This window comes from Danaus plexippus, chromosome 8 (assembly GCF_018135715.1).
Source record: "Danaus plexippus chromosome 8, MEX_DaPlex, whole genome shotgun sequence".
NCBI lineage: Eukaryota > Metazoa > Arthropoda > Insecta > Lepidoptera > Nymphalidae > Danaus > Danaus plexippus.
The window spans coordinates 5618750-5632628 of NC_083542.1; the positions used below are offsets into that span (position 1 = coordinate 5618750).

At 28.5% G+C, this 13879-nt stretch overlaps 2 protein-coding genes across 2 annotated transcripts; both read right to left on the reverse strand.

Moving 5' to 3' along the window:
- Positions 1 to 2841: 2841 nt before the first annotated feature.
- Positions 2842 to 8560, reverse strand: LOC116774538 (uncharacterized). Its single transcript, XM_032667284.2, has 12 exons — positions 8427 to 8560; positions 8205 to 8274; positions 8020 to 8113; positions 7679 to 7836; positions 6728 to 6877; positions 6099 to 6305; positions 5717 to 6019; positions 5483 to 5619; positions 5158 to 5303; positions 4901 to 5067; positions 4114 to 4265; positions 2842 to 3519 (listed from the first exon to the last, which is right to left on the reverse strand). The coding sequence occupies exons 1-12, from the start codon at positions 8492 to 8494 to the stop codon at positions 3372 to 3374; spliced, it is 1800 nt and encodes a 599-aa protein (XP_032523175.2). The 5' UTR covers positions 8495 to 8560; the 3' UTR covers positions 2842 to 3371.
- Positions 8561 to 12042: 3482 nt separating this feature from the next.
- LOC116775618 (polyglutamylase complex subunit TTLL1-like) lies at positions 12043 to 13341 on the reverse strand. Its single transcript, XM_032668542.2, has one exon. It carries the CDS (start codon positions 13339 to 13341, stop codon positions 12043 to 12045), a length of 1299 nt encoding a protein of 432 aa, XP_032524433.1.
- Positions 13342 to 13879: the final 538 nt, after the last annotated feature.

Sequence of the window (13879 nt, forward strand, 5' to 3'; positions counted from 1 at the left end):
CAAAAATGAGCATATAATAACATTGGATTATAATATTTTGGATTTTGATATATTAATATATTGGTAAGGAGACGAGCTGCTGAACACCATAAACATCATATTATGTAACTTATAAGTGTCTCATAATGAAGAGCAATAGTTAAGATGAATTATTGTTTATGATCTGCATCATACATTTGTTAGTAATTTCAAGAGAGTTGCAAAATAAAATACACACTAACACATATGGTATGGTATTTTACTATGCTATCAATCCCGCCGTAAGTCGTAAGCTTACCGTCCAGAGGCTCTAAGTTCAACTATTTATATATTCTCATATTGTGGGTAGTAATGTTCCTGCATTCTTTGTACTGGAACGGCCGCTACGCGGCTGTTTAGTCTGGACTTTCAGTGCATTTTATTAAATCACAGATGGTGAAAAAAAAAGTAGTGGGTACAAACAAGGCTTAAAAGTTTAGAAAAACATAACTTACATTAAAAGTGATAAGGGTATCTGTACATATCCAGAACAACTAAAAGACAGACTATTGTAAAACATGCCATTATTTGTAAGCCATGAATGATCTAAGATTAACTGGTAGTAGTAGTGATATCTGCATACCATTTAGGCAAAGAGAGATATTTTGAAGAAACTTTGACTTAAAATGGCTATGATATTGACACCGCTATTTCGTTTGAGCTAACTATTTGATATACCCTTGCAACAGGCAAGGGCCTTTAAAACTGTGAAGTAGTATGACTTGATTTTTAATTTAATTGTTTCTTATATTAAATAAAATTGGTTTGGAATTGAATAAAACAAAACTAATCTGTAAACAAGTAAAAAGGTATACAGTATATCATAAAGTACATAGTATTTGTCAACGCCGTTATAGCTACATGTTTGGGCTTTGTTACAAACGTCGAAATATTTATTTGACAAACGTAACGTAAATAAAGGATTTATATGCATCAAAAACCTACTCGGAATTTACTACTAACGTGGTTTTGGAAAATGTTTCTAATTACATATAAAATATAAAATTACACCAAAATCTAACAAAATAATAATGTCATTTTTGCTTTTCAATATTAATTTAACAATTGAGAACAAATTTTAAATCGCTATGGACATATTTTCGTATAAAAAAAAAAGAATGCATTGCATTTATGTCGCTTTTCCACTTTTGTATGATCTGTTGAGAAAAGAATATTGTACTTTAATTTTGCCTTTTGAAATTTCGTTGTGTGTAAAAATACATAAAGGACAGAATATAAATATAAATATGTGTAAGTTATGTAAAAGTAATCAGATAAAATGTAGAATTACGAGGATCTAATTATTGATTACATATATTTTTTAAGGTGTTTTAAATACCTAAATAAATATTTTAAAAAAATATTTTCTATTTTCATTTTAAAAAGTTCGTAATAATTCTTCTTACTTTTATATTTTTGTGAACGAAGTTTTTTTTTAGTTTCTATTGAATTATTTTATAATATAAACATACTTTAGGTTCTTAAATAGTAAGCTTTTAAACTTAACAGGCCGTCTATCACGAGGGTTTTTTTATTGAAAATCCTCATACACTTTTTTCCTGGGATTTGGTTTGGATCGTATTTTCAATTTATTACTAGAGAGGCTGTTTGATCGTCAATGCTATAAAAAATCAGATAATTTTATGGTCACAACCATATCTCATACATTACTTTCTAAAAATTTTTTTTAGATTGTCTATTTCAATGGGCTAATAGATAATAAAAAAACAGTAAGAAATATATTTTTTATATTACACATAACAGACACAAAATTATTGATATTTAAAAAGTAATAGTAAAAAATTCAGATGAACTGACGTTCGAAAAAATAATAGCTCTCAATATCCTTTCTTTACGTCTTAGGAAAATTACTTACGGAAGTATTTTGTCGGAATTCGTGAAGTTTGCTCAGATAATTCATATTGCAAACTAGGTTTATTTCGACCCTTGTCACTTGATCCTTCATATGAAGACAATGTCACATGAGTGAACGTCCCACATCAAAATTATTAGAATATTGTTGCGAATTTTCTTAAGTTTTTTCTAGCAATTTTTCTTGATCTATTATCTTTTTATATAAGCGGTGAAAATATTCAAAAGGTTATACTTGAGTCTAAGTAAAAAACGTTGTAGTTTATATTTATATCACGGGGTAAACTTGAACATCTACGAATATTTTTAAAATATATTAAAAATACAAAAAATAACGTGAAATCTGCCATGAAGTCTGCACTGAACACTTAAAATCTAATTTGTTATTTTTTTAATAAATATATTATATTTATAACAAATGGCCTTTATTTAGTCATAAATATGAATTCAAAAGATATCTCAAATTTTTATCCAAATGGTGACAGCACAGAATGTAGTTTTAACAGGTTTTTTTTTAGAAAATAGTGGTAATATATTTTACAGGTAAATTTAAAAAATACATTTTGCAATAAATTGTGTATACACACAAGTAATTTACAGTAAAAACCTCAAAATTTATCCGCTTCCATAAAAATAATTTTATATTTTTATTGCTAATGTAATTATAAAAAGTAGATTTAAGGTATTTTCCTTTACTAAAATAAAGTTAAAAATTAATAACATATTTTAACTAAATAGTCTCTAAATAATTTAAACTTAGTTTTCAAAGTATGTAATTATTTGAAATTACATGGCATTGATTAACATTTCAGCTTGTGTTTTATTTCAAACAATGTACTAGAAGCTCAACGTCTCAATTTTTAACTTACTTTATTGGCTATGATATTTATAATCTGCAGTGATGTTATTGAGGAACTATAAATTATTATTAAAATCTACAAAGCATAAATGTTTAAGTGCGTGCGAAGATAAATACAGCCTTGTGAACTAGTGAAATAAACATTGTAAAATTTAAAATGCATGTAATTTTTAAATGATATAATATTTATTTTTGTATAAATTACTACATACATGTACGTGTTTTCGTAAAAAATATTTTTGAAGTATATTTACTAGAAAAATTTTATGTATACCAAAAATTTATTCATTTAATAGAATTATTAATTTTAAAGAAATGACCTATTAATCATAAAATGCTTAAGTGGATAAAATATTTTAAATTTCAGCCTCAATGTCCATAAATTTCATTGAGTTAATATTTTATATATAAAATCTTCTAAAAAAACTCTCTCAAGTCAATTGCGTTAGAAGTGTTTATCATAAATTATTTTTTGTGAACAACAACAACCACATATAAAAATCTTTAAAAACATTTATTTAACATCAAACACATTTAATTTCATGTAAATTAAAATTTAACGTTCTAGAATTTTTATCAACGTTAAACATTTTCATATCATATTTTAAAACATTTACGAATTTTATAAATCAAAATCCTGAAAGCCGAGTGGATGTTGACTGGTACGCACTAGCCTTGCGGGAAGTTGTGTTCGCGGCATAATAGAAGCCCGGCGATTTCCTGCCGGAGCCGCGTCATCAGCACGAGCACCCGGCATTATGGAAAATCGTCTGTACACAAAGACATACAATGTAGTTACGCTTTGAATAAGGTAAAAAGAGCCATTTATATCGTTTGTTACCAATAGAAGAACAAAGTTAGAAAGTTATAATGTCCTACATTTTTTTTTTTTCACAAATAAAAAAAATTACTAAAATTCAAAAAAAATATTAGGTATTTCTAATGTAGCTTAAAATTGTCTAAAATTAAAACATCCCTCGGAATTCTATACACACACATTTTTATGACTCTCTCTGTATATATATATATATATATATATATATATATAAAGATTGTGCATTCAGCTGTGCTTGCAATAAATTTCAATCAGTCCAAACATAAATAAAGTTATAACATCCCTTCACTCGCATTGAATCTTGGGCCTTTGTGTTAATTAATGCGATATCATTGTTTATTAAAATGAGTAATTTTTTGATTCAATTTTCGATTTGGTCTTTCATAAGAGTAGTTGAGTAAATTTTTTTAAAATCCGAAATGTTTGGCACCAATAAACAATTTTTTCCGCGTTACTTCTTAATAATTCATATTAAATCTATGAGAGGAGAGATATGTATTTATATAAGACACTAATAGGATTAAAATACCTCGATGCAGGTATGGCAGACATTCTTCGGAATAAATGTTGAGCTGCCTGTCGCATGTCTTCGTCTTGCATTAAGTTGACCACAGCTTTTTCACGCTTTTCCAATATTGAATCATTTGAACCAATTTCACCCTCAAGAGATACATCTACACACTTAAGAAAAATCGTTTGAATAAAATGTTTAAAATTATTACAGCAGGCGATACTTTTTATATTATTAAAAGCTAATTTAGTTTTGCACATGCTACTCTTGTGTTTTAAAGCATTTATAATAATGTTTTTAACGTAATAATAAATAAAGTTGTTGTAAATTATAATCAGATATCTTGTTTTTTTTTTAAATGGCATTTAAATGGTTGAAGTAAGAACAATAACAGTATTTTGTTACATGTTACGTACGCGCAACATATTAAAAAATAAATTACCATCGACGGGGCAACATCGTTGTATGGGTAAAATATTATATTACGAGTGACGCCGCTGACTCCGCGGAACGAACATCAAGCCGTGTGAACCAGAAGATTCCTGATACTACACAACAATGGAATGGGATTGCTATCCTAACATCGAGGCAAGCATGTAGTCTTAGGTATAGGTTATAAGTTTTAAAATGTAATTTTAGTTTTCCTGGAACCTCTGGTTGCTACCCTATATAATTTACATCTTCATAACGAACAGTTCACATACAAAACGATAACATTGTTTAATAGTTGTAAAATATATTAAATTTTTTAATTGTTACTTATAACAAATAAATCATATTAAGAGAATTGAAAGCCAAAAAATACCGTATCGAAGAAGGAGGCAACATCTGGATATCCAAAAGCTTTTGCAAGTCCTGCCCCTTCTAATAATGTGGCACGACTCTCAGGGCGATTGTTCTGTAAGATATGACAACGTGCCAATAGGAATGTAGCATTGAGCAGCCACAGTCGTTGGTTTGCAGATCTGGATTCTGTTTAAAGTAAATTTAATACATTTTGTATGTTTAGATACCATTGTTTTGATTTTCTATGTACATAATATTTTATTCAAATATTTTTACCTGATTGGCACTTAGAAGCATAAAATCGGGCTTTATGCGCTTGTTTAATGTCAATTTGAAGACGAGCTAACTCATGCAGGACGTAACATCTTTCAGAAGCATGACTACTTAGAGTCAAACAGCGTTCTAGAGTGCGTAGTCTTCGTCTAGTTTAGATGATTTTGATATAGAATTTTTTATAGCATAAATTTAGCACATAGAATAAGCAAGAACCTTTTGTTGTAACAAAAGTATTAATGTATAAAATACAATTATACAATCAAAAAAATTACCAAAGACTGAATTTACATTCTACGTTAAAGTTAGGTAAATGTTTTTCGCTTACTTAGCATCCCGACAAGGTGCTGGTGGACGAGTACGTAGGATTGAATCTCTACTCGGTTCTCTAGATATCGGTATTCCTAAGAGTATAAAAGCTCTTTTCTCACGATCTCCTTCACTCATTTCTTTCTTAATACGTTTCTGTGACAACAGAACAACAATAAACGTCTTCATATCATGACAATTTGTGTTAAAAAGAAAACATTTTTTTGTTTTATTGAGTTAAATCATAAACAACCTGGTCCAGAAAAGCTTCCGCAACGATTTCATGTAATTCCTGTAAAAGCTTCTCTTTCCCGGGTAGTAACCTTGCTGGTATTCTTGCTATCTGTTCCATTCCAAATTCAGCAGCTTCCAGACATTTTAAAGTATCATGTTTTTCGTACATTTCTTGTGTTGTATTTATTAAACGGCGAGCATCTGTTATATGCTGGCGTTGAGCATTAAAGATTCTCTGTTTTCGAGCTTTCGATAATCTTGCCCGAGCCTCTGATTCTGGAGCTCGTGCTGCATATAGTGGTCTACGTTCCCTAAGGACTTCCTGTATTAAAAAAATATTGCTTACATAACATGTATGTAAATGGTAAACTAGTGCGGTAACAATTTTTATTTTGGTTTACTTGTCGTTTTTCAATGTCAGCAAGCGCACTTCTAGCTAGTTCTCTCAATTCTTTAGATCCTTTCTTGTTGGCGGAAATAATTCTTTCATCCTTATATAGCGCTGTTAAGAAATATTTGTCGTGAGCCATTTGTTCCAAATATTTGGATGCCATTAGACGACTGATGTTTTCATTTCTTTTCCTCTCCACTCGAGATATTTCTTGAACCTTTGAAAAGAAAAATCATTAACAAATCGAAAATTATTATTATATAATATAATTTTAGTACTAATAATAATAACTCGTAATAAGAATCTACGCCTAACTGTATTTACTTTAAACGTTAGACAAAGAAAATAACCGATCCGCAAGGGATTCAGCTTAATTTAATTTTATCACACCACTCAACTTATTTAACGACATTTTATGGATAATTCTTGAGTAGAAACTAGATTCTAATAATGTTAAAAGGAAAATAACAGGTTTTATTGATATTATGATAATATTTAATATACTAACTACACGATTAAACAGTTCACTATATAAATGTAATTGAGAATTAATTATATTTTATACTTCCTGTATTTTATGCATGTATTTTTATTATTATTTTTAATTATGAGAAGATATAACCGAATCATTAGCTTTACCTGTGGAGTCGACTTTGATTGCATCCGACTTTTTCGGATTGTAGTTCTTGTTATACCATTTTGTGAATCTTGGAGCAAATTGATTGGCGGAGATAATTTTGCAGCAGCTAACATAATTTTAGAAGAACTCAGACCGGTGCATTCTCGTATCTGTGATACGTAACTTACATAATAATAAGATAATGTTACATACGTCTAGGACATAAATATTAATTTATACTTCAATTTTAAATTACAAAGATAAACAGAAAAATAGTTATTTTATGATGAAATATAACTAATGATAATACATTTGACAGGAATATTATTAGTTAAGGAGACAATACTTTTAAAGGTTTGATAATGAAAATGTTTGGATACTTTTCATGTAACAAAATAGATGCAATATAAGTAGATACATACAATTAAGATTTACATATATTATATACATTAATTGTGTCTTATTTTGAGCATTAAATAATTTTGCTTGTATATTTCAGAATTATTTATTAGTGCGTTCACTTCATTTTTTGCCATATAAATATTAATATGATAAATATCTATTAAAAAAATAACTGAAATTTATTTATATTTTTTTTTTCATTCACGCTTCAAGTAATTAAGAAATAACATTTATTTATTTATTTATTTATATTTTTGTTATCGATATGAAATATCAGTAGAAATGGATGTTGAGTGTTTTTTTTAAATATATTTCGTTATTTTAATTATTATGGTATAAAACAAATGATTTAGTTGAAAAAGAAAAAAATCTAATGTCCCACAACTGTTTAATAATTCGTAGATATTACACCGTTTCCTGTATTATGATCTACAAAACCCTTATTTGGTGAATAAATACCTTTATATACGTATAAATATGTCATATACAAAATAATGAATTTAGTAGTTTATTTTAAATTTTAACACATTTAAGTTCAGATAAATAGATCGGACAGATATATTTTATACCGTTTCTTCTGCACATCTAGCGCAGTCCTCAAAATTTGGTGGCAGTTTACGGAGTCGTTGTCCTCCATATGAAAGCAGAAGCGATCGTTCAAAAGCACACTTTTCATATTCCGTTTGAGCTTTTATCTGTAAAGCCGTAAGATTTTCTGGCTCCAATTCTGTAAATCGTTCTCTGAATTGAAGGAAAATAGATAAAATAGTAACAGCGATGAAAATGGGGAATCTATCTTCATAAAATTATAATGTTTAAGTTACTCCTCCTCGCAGCCTGATTTATGTATTTTGATCAAGACATAGTTCAATGTGAATTTTAGTGATTCTTATGTAATAATCAAAGTTACCAGCTGCTCGAGCGGCATCTCTTAAAGCACCAGTGTAATAAGTTGCTTTAGCGCGAGCCAAACTCCTACCCAGCAGAGAACGCACGTCTGTTTTCTGTTGATTATTTAAAAATAATAATAATTTTAATAAATTCTCATATATTTGTGTTTTCTTTAATTATATATTTTATGTTTTTGACACATACATTCCATCGCAGTGCTTCGTTGTAGGCCAAAATTGCTTTCTCGAATTGCTCTAAGCGTTGCAAGTAATTTCTGTGAAATGTAAATGTTAGTCCTCCGGAATTTATCTTTTAATTATGTTTTTTAATATAATGAGTTTTAGATCGATAAGATCTTAGTAGCAAAAATAAATAATATTTTTTGCTTTTAATAATTTGTTTAATTAATAACTATTACGTATTTACCCTCTTTCTCTATATACTGAAACAACATTGCAAATAGGTTTCTCTTCAAGTTCTAACTTCTTTCTCATAGCTCAAAACGCTTTTTGCATGAATTATTACATAAAATACAATTATAATAAAATGATTAAAGTGATCTAGATGGCTATGACAACAATTTTAATACTCAAAGAAATTAAGTTTTTATGGCAACAAAAGAAAAGGGTTTTTATACTTTAGTATAGGGTATATTTATTCGTTTAAATTGTTATAAAACATTGAAAATACTTATATTAAGTAACAATAAAAATAAATATTTTTATATACCAGATCTAGGTTAAAAAAAATCCACAATTGAATGAAATTTTTAAGTGTCGTCTTCATTGTTCTTTTTCTTAAATTTCGTTACATCCTATTATTTAACATTAAAAAGATATTACGGATATAATGCGTTTAATGTTTTTGAAAAGATTTGTTCATTTGTTATAGTAAAATTTAGTTTATCGTGCTTCTATGAGTTTCTTAAGTGTGTATTGTATCGTCAAACAGAAGATATCAAAATGTCAAGTTGTATATTCATATTTCAATCACGCTGTGCTCTGTAACAGATCACATAAAGCCCGTTTATAGTGAATGAAATGGAGATCAAATACACCGACATGTTCAATAGCGATCTTTTTTAAAACATTTATGAAGTATTTATCTTTAAAATTTCTTGTCACTGTATATGTTTACCGATTGTTATGTTTTTATTTATATATAAAAAAAATAATATAATTCGAAATTATCTTAATATAGAATGTGTGACTTTGATCTTGATTTTAAATATAGTATAAGTTATTTTCATACTATGTCTACGAACGTAGGAGAACCCCTCTACTATTGTATCGTCTGAACATTGAACTTCAAAGAGGTTTTAATGGATTTCAAGCATTTGTGGTCCTTATTGAGATATGTAAATTTGTCGTTGACCAATAAAGACAAATAATATTGGATTTTGAACTCCGAATAGAAAATTAACGTCGTATAAGTTGTTATTCAAAATATATTCTGTGCAGTGAAATATTTTCGTAATACCAGTTTTATTTGGTATTTGATATTAAATAGAAATTTCGATTATATTATTATTTGAAATATAATTCTCACAAAATTATTAAAACTGTATAAAACTGAGATACATCGACGATAGGCCGGAATAAAACATTTAATTTCACGATCTGCTGCTCCCTATTATGTTAAGTGACGCTCTCCCCAAATACTTTTTCTCCTTTTACGTAGGGAGAGCATTTATAATATACACAAATAATATTACTATCATTATTATCGTCATGGAATCCAAAATTTGAAGTTATTCTCGTAATCTCTCGTTGTGTATTAATGTATTAGTAGAAATTTTATAGTATGTCTTATAATAAACATCCATATAATAATTAAATATTATTGTCTATCCAAATGAAGTTATAAAAGTAGAGGTAAAATAATTTTTATATTTTGTAATTAATCAAAGCATTTTGTTATTTATACGTGATAAATTTCAAATTTATGGTACCTATTTGTCTTCCCAACATACAAGTACATTGGTCTCAGGGTTTATATATAGAAAATTTATCTTAGAAATGGTTTAATGTCATGTAGCAATGTTCTGTAGTCGGTAACAATAACAGCCAGAAATATTGTTTTATTTTTATTTCTCTCAATTAGAAAATAGATGCCCTAAAATAGATTTGCGAGATATGTTTCGTACGTTTGAGTAAATTGAATGTCTAATAACATTTTACATAAACAAAAATATATATAATATTTTCAAGTAATCCATCAATACCGAATGCCTCTTCTCTATTTTGTTAAAGTGATATAACCGTTTACCTCTCCATATCAATCTAGATCGTTTTAGTTTTAATGCTGCCTACTTAAATATAGTATTTTGAATAAAAATTTGATCATTTATCATCAGATAAGAATGTCTTTAAGCACTATTCTAGTTCTAAACTAGGTATACAGGTTGGCACCTCCGAATATTGATATTATAACCAACCTATCATATTCTATTGCACTAATATTATCTTATTAATATAAAATGCTTAATAGATTTTCAACTGGAATCTTATAGAGAATATTGATTTTTGGTATATAAATAACGTAAAATGGGAAAGCGTATCAGATAAATACAAATATTTACAAAAATATTATCAGCAATAAAAAAAAAGTTATGTTTTTAAATGTCGTTTAAAAGATGAGAGTCATATTAAAATACAATAATAAAAGATTATATTTAACAATCTACCAAAAACATAATAATAACGTTGATGTTGCAGTAAGCAGTTGAAGGCTTTTGTAACATATACTAAGCAGATGTTATTGTAAGCACATATAGCTATCGCCCCAACAGATATAAATAAGCGTAGAATAACTGTTTAAATTTCATAATGCTTACTTTAAAACAAAGGTTTTAAATGACAGATTACTTTGGCTGTAACTAATGAAATAGACGTTAGGTTATAAGTATACAAGTAAAGGCGCAGAAAAACGGAAGTTATATATTTTATGATAACATAGACATTACAATCTTTTATGTTGAACTGCAAACTGTGATTACATTCTCTTTATTTATTTTACGAATGAATTTAATATGTATTTTTTTTATTTTTCTATTTTTTAGTATAGTTCCTTTTCTATTTCGGAGCCAACGGTAACCGGCGCACATGTCAACTGATTCTATTTAACCCATATTTTTTAATTTATTTATTAATATCTAAAGTACTATTTCATCAACTATGTAATTTTTCACTGTTTTTATATTAAATCGCTGCAAAATAGTTAGAATTCTCAGAGTTAACAATTTAGAGTTCCAAATTATTAACTCTGGGAATTTTAAAGGCAGTTGTTACGCTAAAAAATAGAGCAAAAGATCTGTTATTTAAGAAAACAATCAGTATAGGCCTTTTTTAAAAAGTCCATTATCATCATCAGTATAGAATACTCTAAATTACTCTATAGAATCATTTCTGTTGAGCGTTGTTCGTTAACTAACATCAGAAAATTTATTACCGTAAGGATCTTTTTTTTAATTACTGCCGTTACATTAGTAAAACATATTTATAAATGTAGAAACTATTACATATCGCCTCTTTTTTATATAACATATACATTGTTTTCATTTTCTCTAGTGAGCATTAACATTCTTTTTTTGTGTATTTATTTTATTTTTTTGTAACTAGATAACAATAAAAAAGTTTTTTATTACTTAAAGGTAAATAAATTTTTGGGCATAAAAAGAACCGAACAAGAAAAAAATTCCACCGTTGATTTATCCCTTTGGACCCCTATCACAATACAGATAGCTTTTGACACAATTGCGCGGCCTCTCGATTCCGTTTATTGTATCCCATTTTGCTTTGAGATTAAATCAAATATTTTTTGTAAACAAAGTAATGGAATATTATTTTCCGCTTTCATTTAAAATTCATATCTACGATACATATTTCATAATTACAGAATATAAATTAAATCTTACATATGTTACGTGGAAAGTGTGCGCAAAAAGTGTTTTTTTTTTTTTGTTTTATTATAGAAATTATTATATTTATTATTATTTTATTAATACTGATATCATTTGAACGTACAAAATATAATTTAAAAATTATTTCTTACTATGTTTTACTGATCTTCCTCCTATATTTGTAGCATCGTCTTTGTCAATAAATTCCTCGTCAATTAATAAATCGAAATTGCCGAGAGACTCAGAATTTGGAACCTTGTTCCATCTCACATCAGGTATTCCATCTGGGGGCAAAACAACTGATAACATATTGTCTATTAATTTATATTTCATAATACGGTCATTAACAGTTGTAGACGTTAGTGAGGGCGAAGCATTGACTTCAACTAACCAGGGCTTCAACTGGTTGTCTATTATGATGTCGTAGCCATAGCATTCATAGCAATGTCTATCATTTGCCATTACCGATGACACAGCTTTCAGTGAATGTACTATAAGCCATTGTATAGAGGCAAATAAAGTTTCTGTAACAGCCCTGCCTCTAGTGCCTTCCAAGAATAGTCGAAGATTCTGAACACTCATTTTCCCGCCATGTATGCTATTATAATCACCACCATGTTTTTGTACACTAACGTTTGTCAAGTGAACATACATATTATCTAATTCGGTTACACTGGTATCGTATTTAACTGTGCAAAATCTACAAAATCCAAGTTGAAAAAGATAAGCTTTTAATGGTCTAAAGGATGTCACCAAAACATATAATCTTAAATCGAATTTTTTTCCACCTATTAATAAAGGGTTATCAATGTAGCGGGAAATTACATAACTTTCTTTACTTAATTGTGGATGGAATGGCGCCTTAGCCTCTCGAGACCATTTTTTCAATTTAGATAATTTGTTTATTAGAAATATACCCGTCCCTTGTGATTTTCCACACGGTTTCATAATCCATGTACTCTGTGGCGACTTTCGATATTCCTCGACAAACATGTTGTAATCCGCTGGGAGAACGAATGTTACTGGGATGAAATCGAGATGAACGTATCGAGTTACAACTTGTCCTCCATGTAAAACAACTTCAGCCTTTTCCGCTAAGGGACTCCCTTCACGTTCCAAATCTTTTCTGTATCTTTTGATGTTTTTTACGAGTAAGTCTTTTCTTGACAACTCGTAATGATTAGGAAAATGATTAATCATCTGATTATCGTTCATTCGATAACCGCTTTCTACGCTAAATAAATTTCTACAAGTTTGTGTCGACGCCCAATAAAAATTCCACTCGTCATCTTGACTGACCTGATGCCACCCACGACGTTCAAAATTACTCATTAATACCGACTTTTCCATATCGGTACAAAAATTAACTCTACATTTTTCTTGCGGAATATTTACACGTCCGTAAAGTGTCACTGCGGTTTTCTTTGAATCTTGGTTCATTATTAGTTAAAACTCACAGCAATACAGTATTTGACTTCTGTGCTCTCTATTATCGTCTGAGCTGTGTCATTTCCAATGAAGTATCGATCAAACAACAAAGAACGAAGTAGGGGCTGTACAACCGATTACGTGCCCACCCACATCTGTTGATATTTTATATGAAAACTAAGTTTTTATAAATTGCAATATGCAGCTCAGGAAAATAATTAATAAGTTTTACTTGTAATTATTCCCCTATTTAAAAAAAACGGTTGTTACTACAACCTCACGATTATTATATATAAACATACATATATATCTTTAAAAACATGGATAAAAAAAATCCATACATCTATATTTATTGAACCGATGTTTTGCCATAAACAATCTTAACCTGAAACTGTTCCGTTAAACTCGTCAGATCCTCAAAAGCTATTGAGTAGACATGTTTGAGTATTAAAGAAAGTAAAAATAATTTGAAATGTTTTGAGATGTCAAACACAAGTTTTATGAAGATTATTGTAATAAAATTTCTCATCACTTTTTGTATACAATGTTA